Source organism: Hesperophylax consimilis, chromosome 10, assembly GCF_061612785.1.
Source record: "Hesperophylax consimilis isolate HC1 chromosome 10, BYU_Hcon_1.0, whole genome shotgun sequence".
In the NCBI taxonomy this organism is placed as follows: Eukaryota; Metazoa; Arthropoda; class Insecta; order Trichoptera; family Limnephilidae; genus Hesperophylax; species Hesperophylax consimilis.
Genome location: NC_142845.1, coordinates 25,117,701 through 25,133,424, shown reverse-complemented (window position 1 = coordinate 25,133,424; position 15,724 = coordinate 25,117,701). Strand labels below are relative to the sequence as shown.

At 32.8% G+C, this 15,724-nt stretch overlaps 2 protein-coding genes across 3 annotated transcripts in view; one reads left to right on the top strand and one right to left on the bottom strand.

Annotated features, from left to right (window-relative positions):
- Positions 1 to 3,007: 3,007 nt before the first annotated feature.
- On the top strand, positions 3,008 to 4,819 carry LOC149420497 (uncharacterized). The gene is made up of 2 exons (XM_089636368.1): positions 3,008 to 3,122; positions 3,741 to 4,819. The coding sequence occupies exons 1-2, from the start codon at positions 3,008 to 3,010 to the stop codon at positions 4,667 to 4,669; spliced, it is 1,044 nt and encodes a 347-aa protein (XP_089492494.1). The 3' UTR covers positions 4,670 to 4,819.
- A 110-nt stretch (positions 4,820 to 4,929) lies between these two features.
- l(2)05287 (WD repeat-containing protein l(2)05287) overlaps positions 4,930 to 15,724 on the bottom strand; it is a 63,553-nt gene continuing 52,758 nt past the window's right edge. For both annotated transcript variants that reach the window (XM_089636739.1, XM_089636738.1), the window contains one exon: positions 4,930 to 6,409. In XM_089636739.1, the coding sequence (XP_089492865.1) occupies positions 6,158 to 6,409 (252 nt within the window). In that variant the 3' untranslated portion in view covers positions 4,930 to 6,157. The remainder of the gene's footprint in view (positions 6,410 to 15,724) is intronic.

Genomic DNA, 15,724 nt, shown 5'->3' with positions numbered 1-15,724 from the left:
TTTCAACAAACAAATTCAATTTACTTTAGAAATAGGTACCAACTCAACCTTGAATGTTCTAGACCTAACTTTAAGTATCATTAACAATAAAATTGATTTCGATATCTACCGTAAACCTACATAATATGTATATTATACTGTTACTACCATTCACAATTCATCTAACCACCCGATATCCCACAAACATTCAGCTTTTCACTCCATTATGCATCGATTGATTACCGTACCATTAAATAAAACAATTTTAACAAGGAATTATCTATAATAAAACAAATTGCTGTAAATAACGGGTATGAGACAAAACTAGTAGACAATATTCTTAATAAAAAATTAAATAAATAGCTTCAAATAAATTTCTTTTCAATAAATCTAATAATAATATGAACATTAATCACCAATTCCAGTGGCGTAGAGTACTGTATACAAATAACTTTTCTTCTTTAATAAGTGTAAAAAAATTCCCTCCAGAAATAAAGCCCGCTTTTTATACTAATAATAACTTAGGTAAATACTTAATTAACACTAAAGATATTGATGATAAACTTAGCCACTCGGGCATATATAAACTTAATTGTAATGATTGTTCTGCTTTTTATATCGGAAAAACGGCCCGGAACGTAAACATGAGAATAAAAGAACACCTGAGGTGTTTAAATAATAATGCTTTTTCAGAATTCGCGAATCATCTACTAGAAACTAACCATTCATTTGATAAAACCTCTGGGACTACAATATTACATAAAAATGGAATTGGAATTAGGTTACACAATTTAGAAGCCCTCGAAATTAAAAAAAGCCGTCAATCATAAATCAAATATAATCAACAATCAAATCAATTTAACTAATAGTCCAATATTTAATTTATTCCGTTAACCTCTGATAAAACTGTTTCCTCCCTTCCCCCTCCCTTCCTACCCATCCTGTAATCAGTATACATCCTTTCTCGTTCTAGCACTAATAAGGTGTCTGCTCTTTTATTTCTATCTCTTTCACTCATTGTTTTATTTTCTTCTAGATATATGTGTCTGTATGAAAATAACTTTAGTTGATATAATAAGCCCTGATGAAGCTTGAGCTAAGCGAAACCTGGTTGGCTGTTAATATTAATTCAAAATAAAAGTGGTGTTTTACAAAGTGTATTTTTCATTTAATATATAATGTCACATCACAAAGTGTTTGCTTAATTAAAAAAAAAAAATATATATTTTACATTATTATTAATATTTTTAATGTATTTTATCATCAAAAACATACCAGAATTATAAACATAGTGTGAGACCTCAATTCAGAATTGAAACGTATCTTGAAATGACTTTTGCCGTGTTTGATGACCAGATCTGAATAGACAGGTACTCCCTCACCCTTCTCTTCCCATCTCCTTCTCCCCCCCAACACCTTCAGCCTCACAACATACCCAAATTGAGGATGCCATAGTGTCACGGGCTCCAGACGGAAAGGAGTAGTTGGTATTTGTCCGGTATTCAAAGAACTGTGTTATTTTTTAAAAGCCCTTAAATTGAAAAAAAAATATATATTATTATTATTAACCGTTTGAGTGCCAAAAAAATTCATACAGTTGCTTGTAAAATGCCACCAAAAAAACATTATTTTTTATGAAACTATATATTTTTTTAAAACCCCATAAATTCTTTGAATTTTCAAGGATTTCGATGATTTTTTCGGTGTTTTATTAAAGAATATTGGTTTAGAATCACGCGGAGGAGGATCCCGAAGTCCAGGCGTTTCGAAAAAATGAGAATTTTACGTACAGACGTACGCACGAATCAGAACACGACTGACGCAATCGACGGAAATCCGCGATCGGCAATCTTCGTTAAAACACGAATCGATGATTGGCACCCAAACGGTTAAATTACGTTGTTACCTATTTTTTCGCTATATATAGTATTAACTATTGAAGAAATATATTTGTACAGCGCCCTAGGGGTGATTTCTCACGAAAACGGCACTATATAAATTAGCCAAATTATTATTATTATTATAAGCACACTAATAGAAAAATGTATAATGGACAGTAATAAAGAAACAAGAATAGTAGGTATATCAAAGTTGGATATAACCTGCACCAGTACCAGTCACTAGGCGAACCTTAAATGCATATTGAGGAAGAATTTTGAGCGAAATTATATCGTACATTGTTTATTGTCTAGAATTCGATTTAAAATCACCAATTTTCGGCTGTGTCTGGTAATACTCTCTTAAGTTTCCTGGTCCCTTAATCTGCTTTTATACTTTCCTGGTTTTTTCATCTTCTTGTCGAGTAACTTAGTATCTTCCCTTGCTTGTTGACTTTCCTGGTCTCTTCGTCTGCTCCTACTTTGGATCCGATTTATAAAGATTATAAAAAAAGTGTATGTTAACAGTTCATTGTGTCTGTTCTAAAAAATGTATTTTATTTGATAAACGATAATAATTATTATAACATTTATAAGTAAGGGGCCAATTTAGCAAATCATAAGAAAATGACATAGAAGTATTATTAGAAGGAATAATTTTAAATTATTACATAACTAACAACACGATAAATCTGTACATATTTGAATATGGTTTACATAAACCAATCAATATATTAGTAAATACAGTTATCAAGAATAATTACTTAATATGATAAGAACTCCCTAACGCGGCATATTATATACCCTAAACGTCAGATTACTTTAAGCTGTTTATCATTAGTTCATTTGCAGACCATTGTACATAACGTATCAAGAATTCTTCAAGTTCTAAATTCACCATGGCTCCAACTCGTGTTGAAAATGTTGCCAAAACAGTTACGGATACAAAGAAACTAGCGACTAAAGTGCTGTCACAAATAACCGTGAAGAAATTAGTTATGCCGTTTCTAAATAACAGAAATAACCAGTTCACCGTTGAGTCGTGTGATATTAAAAATGCTGGAGAAAATGTTATTGGTTTTATCGGAGATTATTACAAAATAGAAATCGTTATTAAAGAAGGAAATGAAAGTCGGAAACTTAAATATTTTATGAAATCACTCCCGAACGATGTGGATAAGGCAGAAAAGTTACAAGAAGGAGGTTACTTCAACAGGGAGTCTAATGTTTATAACAATATACTTGGCGAGTTCGATAAGGTTCAGAGTAAGTACCGAAAATATGCTTTATTATTATTTTTATTTACAGGCCCTTACCTTTTTCCCAAGTTTTAGATATGATCTGAACTATTAATATTAATTGACCTGTAATAATGATGTATACTGCAAGCGTGTCTAAACACCAAGTTCTAGACGTTAGGAGAAATATTGCAATGGTGTTAGTGGCGCACAAGCTGCTAAATGGGCACATTTGCAATCCAGATATTCTGGAACGAATTTCTTTTTATGTCCCTGATAATTTCATCAGAGCTAGACAGCACAGATTATTTATTTTTCCAAGGGGCAGGACCAACCTACCAATGATCATGCCTTTGGGATCACATTTCTTCTGTGATTGACATTTTCAATTTGAACCAAAGAGAATTTAAGACGGCAATAAGCATACTATTTAACAAATCTGGTTAATCAGATAGAATTGATGTACTTACCCATGCAAATAAATGTATGTACTTACTTATTATAAACTGTAATTTATAAACTGTTATTTGTAAAAATGTAAATGGATTATACTGTTTTTCACAATAAATCAATAAAATAAAAAAATTTAAAAAAATACTTGCTTTTTCGACCTTGAGAAAAACTAAATAATTTGTATAAATTTCAGTTTCGACGGAATATCATGCCAAGTGTCCTCTATCAACCGACTCAGACATTGTTTTGGAGGACTTACACGATCGGGGTTATCGAACGACGAATTCCAGGGAAACCTTTGACCGCAACCACTGCCAGACAGCCCTTAAAAGTTTGGCCAAATTTCACGCAGCATCTTGGATCTTGGAAGAAACCAGATCAAAACTCTACGGAGAAAAATTCCGCATTGAAGATGAGTTTAAAGGCTTTTTGACCGAGTGCGGATACAAATACGAAGAGTGGTTCATTGCAGGAATGGAAGCGGCTTTGACTGCTGCAGGAGAGTCTGAAAAATACGGTAAAGACACTGAATATTTCCAAGAGGTCAAATCTAAATGGGAAATTGTATTTAAGCAGGCATTGGAACTGTGTTGCCCTTCGAAAAGCTCCAGAAATGTCTTGTGTCACAGAGATCTTTGGGCTAATAACCTTATGTTTACTTACGGTGATGACACTAAACCAGACCACTGTATCTTGGTGGACTTCCAAGCTTGTCGCTGTATGCCGCCAATGGGGGACGTGGTGAGCTTGTTATATCTTAATTTGACCAGGACCCAGAGACAAAATGACTTTGATGATTTGATCCATTGCTATTACACTGAGTTGGATCAAGAACTTGGGCTGCACGGGATAGCCGTTGAAGAAATTATGACGTGGAAGGTTTTCAGAAATCAATGTGAAGTGTACAAAATCTGGGCACTAGTTCAGTGCGCGATTCTTCATCCGGTGGCTTTGTTAGAGCCAGCAGACGTCAAAGAAGTTTTGAGCGAAGCAGATTATGACAGACTATTGAAAAGGAGGAGCGAATTTGTTTTGGACATCATGAAAAAAGATCCACTTTACAAGGAAAGAATGATGGATTCTGTAGAAGAGTTTATTGAACTATTTTGCTTGAAAGATTAGAAAATATTTTACTTGAATTACCTTTAGAGTAAATAAAATAAATATTTGTCTTCTTGTAAAGTTTGTATTTACATCAAATGAATAAGTGTCATAAGTAATCAACATTTCAAAATTATTATATTTATAAAAGTAGATATACAAACTGCATTATTAAAATAGAAAACACATATTTTGTAAATAAATATTTTTGTTTCATTACAAGGAAAACAATGTCGCATTTAATATTAAAACATCTGGATACAAAGGAACAGTGAAAAAACAATTAATTTCAAAAAGAGACCAAATTTGGAATAAAATTTCAATGAGATATTGGTCTCCGGTTATTTTTTTGCGTTTTTACATGTTTTCAAATTTTTTGTTTTTCAAACACAAAAAAAAAATATTTTTAAAATGTCCAAAACATATTTTTCTTGTTTTCTTGTGAATTAACAATAAAAATGTGATAGGAGACCAAGAAGGGTTAAAGTAAGTCAAGTACTAAAAAAGGTATTTTCCATTTTTCTAAAAAATTAAATCTTATTCTGTACAAAACTAAGGACAGGACTAAGGACGGTTGTTTCGGAGAATTTGAACAATTCATCAAATTTCAACGTTAATTTGCGAGTTCTGTGAAAGTCCTATTCAACTTCTGATATTATATCATTATAGGCTAGTTGCTTGACAGAACTGAAATAGTAACAGAACTAGAAAATATCTTTAATTTAAAATTAATTGGCTAATTTTAAAATTTGAACAAGGAATGATTTTAAAATAATGCATTTTTCATGATACTAACCAGAATACCTGCCTATTTAAATTGGGACTCAGATTTTCCTCAGAATGTTTCAAATGGCTTAAAATGCTTTCCGTGTAAGAGCACACAGGTCCACGTTCAACACATTTATCGCCTCAAGAAATAACCTTCGGGTAACACATCAATACGATCATAAATGAGCAAAGGTTAAAATAAGTATATTATTGTAGAAAGTAATCACTTTGTGGTTTGACATATTTAATAAAAATAAAACAGTTATTTTGTTTAAAACCACGATCTTTTATTAATTTATTGACCGACCGGTTTCGTTTAGCTTAAACATCATAATAATTTCAAATAAACTTTGAAAAAACAAAACGTGTGCCCATATTCAGATACTGTCCAGTCACATAAGTTTAATTGAAGCGGTCTACAAACAACGCAAAAACACCTAAAAACTGATGGCTTACTTTCTTTTGACTTTTTTTTTCTTTAAAAACTAAAATGAACCAGAACTATCGACTTCAATCTTCCTTTTAGAAAAAAATTAAATTAAATCAATATAATAATATTATGTTTGGAAGATCTGCAGCAAATCGAGGTAAATAAAAACAAAACGATTTCAATGATGAATGAATTAATAATGTCAGCGTCCTCAACCACTTATAAAACGTAAACACAATGCATGTCTCATCATAACAGAAACATCATAACAAAAGTTTGTAATTTGCAATATTTGGCTAAATTCTAACACTTCACGTTTCGGTTTCTAGTAAAATTCTTGTCCATTCCATTGATTCTTCTTCCAGCATCCTCATGGCTTTCTTCCTCTGCTTGTTGAGTTTCCTGATTTCGTCTTCCGCTTCCACCTTTACCTTAATGTTGAGGTCTGCGTCGGAGTCGAGGCCACGTGGGGAAGCCTTGTGGGACGCCGCCACAGTCCTCAGAAGGGGGGCGCACAGGGTCTTGAGACTGGGCTGGGCGTGGGCTGGTGTTGAAAGCAACAACTGCAGAAAACAAGACAATTAGTACAATAGAAAACGTGATAATGAAATGTTTATCAAGATCAATTCTCAACAGTTATCTTAATTATAAATGATTTTAGAATGATAAAAAAGGGGAAAATAAATATTTCCTCTTTGATCATTGTTTAAAAACAAATTTAAGGATTTTAAGTTCTGCTCTCCGAAGGCGAAACAGAGGTTATGGGTGAAATAAATGTAATATAACGAAAACACAAAATTTGATACAACCGATAGAAAATTGGAATAACATAGAAGCATGAACGCAGGAAAGTGGCCTAATTAAAAATCATCAATCACGCAGGAAAGTGGCCTCATTAAAAATCATCAATCACGCAGGAAAGTGGCCTCATTAAAAATCATCAACCACGCAGGAAAGTGGCCTCATTAAAAATCATCAATCACGCAGGAAAGTGGCCTAATTAAAAATCATCAATCACGCAGGGAAGTGGCCTAATTAAAAATCATCAAACACGCAGGAAAGTGGCCTCATTAAAAATCATCAATTTCATAAATTACACATACGTTTATTTAAATTACCTTAGGTTCGACTACAGACTTAGTTTGTAAATTATGCCTATATACCACAGACATAGGAATTAATAGACGAGAAGATAATGGCGAGGGGTAAAATCAACTGTTGAAGAACGAAGGGAGTGAAGCTGACTGTGATTCGTCAATAAATCAATCTGACAGTAAATAGGCATCTCGCATTATAATATCACCATTTACTTCTTAAAAGTAAAATCTGCTTTTGAATGAATAGACATTTTTACATGGGAGCGCAAATTACTCGCCACGTTATGAACAAATTTGCGAATTCCAAATTCGGTTCCATTTTCAGAGTCGAATATTTCGTTTAAGTATTTAGTTAAGACACTTTTATAAATGTTCATAATTTACTTCCCAGCAACCAACCAGCTTTGTGTTTCGCGTCCAGACGTTTCTCGATGTGATAGTAACAACTGATTCATATTATACGATGTGAATATGCTTAAAATAAAGTAAAATAATGCTTATATATGGAATGTAATACGACAATTGGGTTTATTCTCTTTTTCACATCTATGTTTACAAGTTTTCATAGTACAAGTCAACATTTTGCCGTGTTATTTCGTAAAATGAACCGATGATGCCTCGACCATAGTTCGCACAAGAATGATGACGTCACGTTTTCAAATTTCACTTGAGGCCATACGCGAGCACAGCCGGCTCCAATGGAACCGGTATGGGGAGTGGGGATAATACGCTTTTAATCACTTAGGGCAGGTCTACTAATATTCATATGTCTATGCTATATACATATAAAACCACGGGAAGTAAATTACCGACGAAGATACAGTTACGTATTGTGTTTATGTGAGATAATTTTTTAGATAAGTCCACACCACCAAATTCACTATTCTATATAAAATGCGACGCAAATTCCAAACACAGCTATCCCAAAATTTCATGGGAAATAGAGAATTTGCCACTTGCTTATATGGCAATATGTAGGATGTCATTTCTTCAGATGACTAGTGCGTAAATAACTAAGGGGAGCTGGTGTACGTGTTTAATGTGGCTAGAGAGGAGCACTATCATTACCTAACAAGAGATTGCAGAACTCGTTGGTATTGTTGTGGTACTCCACACGTGTTGTTATTGCAACACCGTCACCTTTGGAACGCCGACCTAATACCTCCGTCGTGTGCCGACGGTAAATTTTAATTTAATAACTTGTTTTTTGCAAATTATGTTTTTGTAAAATGTACCGTCTTACCAGATAATGCTTTATATATTTATAAAAATAGTAAATATAATCTACCGTAAGTAGTTATCCCAGAATACTTACTCGTATTCAGATAGACGTTTTATTCCCTATCAAGTTACAAACAAATATTTTAAAGAAATACGAAAAAAGTTTTATTATATTTTCGCGTTTATGCGTGAGGGGAGCGCGTTGAAGAATGAGTGAGGCAGTAGTAATTGTGCTATTACTCTAAAATGGCTGCTCTTTACGAAACGAAAAGCAAGAACTCTTATTATCAATCGAATAAGATTTATTTATGTACGCTACGAACATTTTTTACGAAGCAAAATCCAACGAAAAACTTTTGCATGTGCCTATCGGCCACGGCGGTGTTTAATGGGTACAATATTTTTGTGGTAGATAGGTAATTTCGGCACTCAAAGAGTTAAATTGGGTGTTCATAATATCATAAATAATAGTAAAAATTTTATATTCAGGATTATTTACTTATGGCCGTGAAAATCTAAATTCATATCAGATTCCATTTTGTTTATTCCAAATTTTATAAGAAAAAAACGAGTGTTGTAAGTCGGATGAAGGTATTGGTGCTATAATATATTATGTATATACATATTTTTTTAAACATAATATGGTAAAATAGACTTTGAAGGAAGTAAAATACGAGTGTTCGATATGACGTTATGATCTTTAAACGCTTCTCGTGTTGAAAGTTCGAACTTGTTCCGAAGTTGTCTTTTGTAGTTAGAAGTATCATTAGAATGTTCAGTTTTTAGAAGAATGGTGTGATAGATTAAACAGATTCGTTTGAGTCGAAGGACTCAGTTCATTTCAACTTCCAGTAAATCTAACGAGGCCAGCTCAGTATGTATAAACGCGAAGAGCCAAAACCCCACCATATTAACGCTAAATCACCACGTAGGTTGTGAGAATTCCTGTATAAAAGGGAAGGGACCTATTTCGTAAATTGCGTAATAATGTTAGGGAAAATGAATAAATGCATTTTACGCTGAATCCAAAATTACGTGCAGCACGACACTGCCGCTAAGTTGAAGACTTTGGAAATTAAATTTTGGTTAATACACCAACGAAATTCATTCTGGTTTATGTATCTCTCTTACGCTTGCCTCACATTATACATTGCCATCTCATTTGAATTTCGTAATGAAAAACACAGTTTTGTATTGAAAATTTAAGGCCCGATTTGCTAGACTTTTGTGGATCACAACACACGCCCACATAGCATTTCTTGTGTTCTTCTATATTCTATTCTATACATTTTTATAATAAATAATTTGCAATTATTACACCATGCATTTTTCTAAGCCTATATGGCCTACTGTCTCGATCACCATCTATCTTCCTCCTATCAATGGTCCGCCATGCATTTAGTGCCCCCTAATGATGTGATCAAGATGGTGACCGGATAAATCATTACATCTTTAAAAGTCATGGAAAGTGATGAAACAAAAACTTTATTAACTGGGTTAAGTAGGTTAGGTTAGGTTTAATTTTTTTTCATGGTTTATAATGACTTTATATCACTTTTAAAAGGTGTGTTGAATTGTCACTGTGTTGAGTTATCATAGAACCGATCAAGATATTTGTTTCAATGCTTGGTTTAGTATCAAAGCAACAACAAGATAATCTTATTCTAAAAATGGCTATTCCATTAAAAATACAGGAAATTTTAAAGCGAAGCTTAATTCCAAAGCACTATTTTGATTAATCTTTATAACGATTTGGTGTACCTACATCATGCATACCAAAAAATATGCTTAAGATAAATTGAAGATTTTTCTATCACTTCGCTTGAGTAGAATACAAATAAAAAAATAAATTATTCAATAAAAAATATAAATGCAAACTACTGAAATAATATTTTTTCAATATAAATGTATGGACGCATAAAGGAAACAACTTTTAAAAAGTACAGTATTATAGCCAAGATTATCTGTGACAGTTTCACTTGATTAACTTTTTTGCCTTCTTATAAAATTATTTACAAAATAAATAAAAAAAACAGTTTTTTGCTTGAATTCGAACGTTTCTAGACTCCTTTTTTCAAGCGATTTTAATGCCTATTACCTACGATATAAGGTATACCAAGAATATACACATTTTTGGCTTGTAGCTTCCTCTTAATAGTCAATTACAGTCGCAACTCTGCATAGTCTCGAGAAACTTCTTTTAGATTTGTTCATCTGTTAGACGCGTGAAATTCGTGGAAAATACCCAAAGTTATAACCTATTAACATTCAAGGAACGAACCTCGAAAGTTTAGCGTAAACAACGTTAGGTACGTTTATTTAAAATTAAGTGATTAGGTCTGAGATCTCGCTCTAACTTCCCGGGAAAACATCGTTCAGTTTGATTTATTGGAGTAAATAAGTATAGGTTACACGCGAGAGCAATTTTTTCCGCAGTCCTCGAGATAGTGGTATTTATTGAATATTAAATTATCATTCCAGTGATGCTGTGCAACATAAAGATCGCCCTAGCAACAAATATTTAAGCAAATATTGGTAGTAACACAAGGAATCAAAACAAAAATCATCATCACCGTCAATGACTGTTTATCGTTTGTTGTTGTTATTGTTTGCTGTCACGGGTTTTGTTTTCAGGGATTTCTCAACATACATAATAATTTTATAATATAATTATAATAATTTAATAACAAAATGCAGATTATTTCAACTGTAACATATTTTCTTTGAAGGCAAATAAATAATAATAAAAAACTGATAATAATAGTTCTGAGAGGCCTTTTTCATAAAAAGCTTAAATTTGTATTTGAGGTCGAAATTCTTGAAAAAGCTAACTAATATTTTTTTAAATAAAAATTTGTAGCAAATGTTCTAGTACGGATATATGCTACTTTATTTATTTTTGTTTCAAATTATAAAACATAGGCCAACCAAGAAATCCATTTCTCGCCATTTCAGAGGCAACTTTGGCAATTATTTGTGAGTTAACGAGTTACATATAAATGTACAAAAATAATATAACCCTACCTACTATGTAAATATAATGAAACATAAAACAACTAAAAAATAGATTTGTTGAGAATTAAAAAAAAGCAATTAAGTACCTACCTATAATAGAATAAACAGAAAATTATTTTGATTCTATATCTGAAATGCATATGTCTTTTTTTAATTTCTTGGGTAAATCTTTAAGTAAAGTCAGATTTCGTGATTTTTCAAGAGTATGCGCTTTTCCATTTTCAAGAAAACGATATTTACTAACATAATATCCCGTGATTTTTCACGGATCTGTGCTAACGGAATAATAAGGATAAACATGAATGCTATTATCAAATTGAAGTTTGTAAACAATTTGTGGGAATTTATTGTTGTGTGTAGTCAGGCGATGGAATTACCCAATAATGAAACTTATCCAATAAGGCAAAGTTTTTAATTACGGAAGTGCAATAAAAAAGGATGACCTCAGATGACCTCATATTCTATATTTATGTATTTTTTCACGATATCCATAAAAACAGATGACACGTGTGACAACTCGTCGTTTCCCGTCAACCTTATGGTACCCAGTGCCAATGTTGAAATCTTGTTATAAATGAGCCATCGTAGGTTGCCAATGTTGAAATCTTGTTATAAATGAGCCATCGTAAGTTGCCAATGTTGAAATCTTGTTATAAATGAGCCATCGTAGGTTGCCAATGTTGAAATCTTGTTATAAATGATCCATCGTAGGTTGCCAATGTTGAAATCTTGTTATAATACCAAAATCAAGCATATTTCATGTTACACAAAACATTTTATACGATTTTAGTAATCAACCATCAAAATGCTATTGATATGTGATCTAAAGTTAATTTTAAGTTTTTCTTGGTTTATTTATAAATAAGTTTTGCTGTGTAATTATTATTAAGTGTGACTGCTGTTTCGCCCTTTGAAGGCATTATCAAGATGTGGATATTAATAAGGTAATAAAAATAAAAGCATTTTGTTTTTCACATGCAAGTATATCGTCAGTAAGTGGCATAGTCCACAGTCCGATAATGCCTCCAGAATGCGAAACAGCTGTCACGCTTAGTAATAATTATATGTACACCAGAACTTGTTTACAAATAAACAATTTTTTTATAAATTGAATAATAATATTATTGAATATATAAAATAAAAACTAAAATCGAAAAAGAGAAGTTCTAAAGATTAAACTTATACCTTATACCAATAAATAAAAGAGAAAAAAATAATTTTCATGCTATGGCCCAGTGGCAGCTCGTGACTTTTGAGTGTGATAGTTCGTAAATTCGACATTATTAATTTTTTCGAAAATTTGAGTATGAATATTTTCAGGAAATTTCAGTTTGGCAGTGCACTGCACCGATTTCCTAAAAATCTGTATACAAAAAGCCGAATTTAAAAAAAAAAGTTTTCGACTACAACGACGTCAATACAGCCAATTTTTAATATTAAAACTAAAAAATAACAACAAAAGTCTCGAGCCGCCACTGGCTATGAATACGTACTCTATGCTCTACAAAAATAAATACTCAAGTTACAATATGGCAGAATAGAAAACCCTAGTGAGGACTATGAAAACGGTGACCTTATTCTTAAATTGTGCTACTTACATCATGCACAAACTTTGCCTTAGAAAGTAATAAAAAAATTATAAAGGAATTTCGAGTGTCGAACTTCACGAATCCATAATATTACTATGCAACAGTCGCTTAAGAGACACGCTGTCCAAATCTCATTTATAATATCGGGTTATCTGAGGGTACGTATACATTTGCGAACCAAAACGCGAACCGTACCACGAATTACGGGAAAGGAACAAATTAACTGCAAGCGGCATTTGATTCGTTTCTTTCCCGTAAGTTGAGGTTCAGTTCGGCAGTTAAGGCGAAGCTTAATGCCAAATCACTATTTCAATTAATCTTTATAACCAATTGGTGTACATTATAAATACCAAAATATATGTTTTAGATAAATTGAAGGTTTTTCTATCGTTTCGCTTGAGTAGAATACAAATAAAAAAATAAATTACTCAATAAAAAATATAAATGTAGACCACTAAAAAAAATATTTTTTCCATAGAAATGTATGAACGCATAAAGGAAATTTTTTTAAAAAAATACAGTACTATAGCTAAGATTATCTGTGACAGTTTCACTTGATTAACTTTTTAGCTTTCTTATAAAATTATTTACAAAATAAATAAAAACCAGTTTTGTGCTTGAAATCGAACGTTTCTAGACTCCGTTTGTCAAGCGATTTTAATGCCTATTACCTACAATATAAGGTATATCGAGAATATACAAATTTTTGACTTGTAGCTTCCTCTTAAGCTCGCGGATGTATACGTAGCGTAACACCAACACCGATTTGAACATAAATTATTCCAACAACAGGGTAAGGAAAAGACAGAGCTGCCGGGCAGCTAAGGGTGTGGGGAACAAACCTAGTGCAGATTTGTCAATAAATGAATCTGACAGTATACAGGCACCTCGCATTGTGATATCGCCATTTAGTGAGCGAAAATAAAATCTGCTTACGAATTACAAGTGCTTTTACAATGGAATCCACTTAATAATAACCACGGTAAAACTTAACCACACAGGTATCCCAAATCGGGTAAACAAAAGTTTGGCCTTGTATCCAATATTAATTATTTTGTTACACTATAGTTAGAAACTTTTACAAATGCGTTATAATTTACCCACCTCACTCAATTTTAGCGTTGCTACGCCAGGCGATTCGTTTAAGAACGTACATTCAAATCCTGGTCCGGTTATTTTAATGTGCGCTCTTCGGCACTGACGTTGCAGATTATACAAAACATTCTAGTACCCTCATTCATTGATAAAAAAGAGTATTGCTAATTTATTAAGAATCTCTTAAAATTATCAGTAATCCGGTTAGAAACGGATTGGCAGGCCTTAACGAATATTTGACAGGTTTCCTGATAAACTTTTAGTAAATGACGAATGTATTATCACGATGTCAGGGTTTTCCAATAAGATGTGTTTTTTTTTTTTTTTGTAATTATTTTTTATTTTTAATAATATGTTTACATGGTACATAATTCATTTTACATCTTGGGTCTTTTTACTACTCTTCCATTGAAAGCATTTGCTTGTGTATGGAAGAGGAGTGTACATAAGTGTTATTTTGAATAGCCCGCTATTTCGGTAGATGTTACTTTTGAAGCTGTCATTTTTTGACATTTGACAAGTAGAAACTACGCCATTAATAAAAATGGAACGATACACGCTTCAACAACGCATTGAATTTATTAAAATTCACTCGAGTGAATCAAATGCAAATCATCTTGAGTAATGAGGCCCATTTCCACCTCGGTGGCTTCGTCAACAAGCAAAATTGTCGCATCTGGGGTTCGAAAAACCCAAGAGTTATTGTTGAAAAGCCTCTCTATCCTCAACGTGTGACTGTTTAGTGCGGTTTATGGTCCGGCGGAGTCATTGGACCTTACTTTTTCGAAAATGAGGCTGGAGCAACAGTTACGGTGAATGGATTGCGCTATCGAGAGATGATTAATGATTTTTTTTATGTACGGAATTGGATGGTATTGATCTGGACAACGTTTACTTTCAACAAGACGGCGCTACGTGCCACAAAAGCAACTAAACCATTGACCTTTTACGATTGAATATCAAAATAACACCTCTTATTGGAAAACCCTGTATATTATCAAGCAAATGCACATGCACGAACACGTGCTGATATTTAGGAATTTACTAAGTTTTATCAGGAAACGACCTGCGATCTCGTTTCTAACCGGAAAACCAATAATTTGAAGGGATTATCAATACTCACTGTTTAATTTTGTAAATGATAGGTTCTGAATAATTCTGGATACAGTCGCCATCTATGGATTGATTGAATAATTGATTATTAGAAATGGTGTGAATCTGCACTAACGTTCTAGAGCTCTAACCCTGTCGATAAACAGTTGGTTCTTTTTCATTGTGTATGAATCTGTCAATGGTTTAGTATTTTAACCTATAAAGGGACTGTTACCAGTCAAAAAGTGTTCTTTCCTTCAGAAATTTATTACAGTAAACAGTGTTTATTTGTACAAGGGTCGGGCCCGTTATCAATAAATTGTTATTGTCAACGTTGATATTATAAAAAGCATGTTTTGTGATTTAAAATAAAAAAAGTTAAAATACGCTCCAAGTGTTTCCAGTGAAGTCCATAAACCAGAAAAATATACATTCACTTTCCTCCGTACTGATATCGAAAATATAGTCACGTGGTTTGTCTCCAGCTCGTCGAAATGATACCCTGATTTCAAGTTATGACAAGTCTATCTCTTCTGACTTCAGTGATTCCAACCTATTCTTGTCCTTAGAAATCGCAAAAATATATAGTTCTAAATATTTAGCTGAGATTGTCAAGTAGACAAACCTTGGCGACTAGATTCAGTGCGTAGTCGAGAACGTGAATTAACCCACGGAAACACGGTCACGGATTTCTTCGAAACATTAAGATTAATCCGCACAATTAGCGTGTAATGGGTAAAGGTTGGGAGGATGCGTTGTGTTTCGCTTC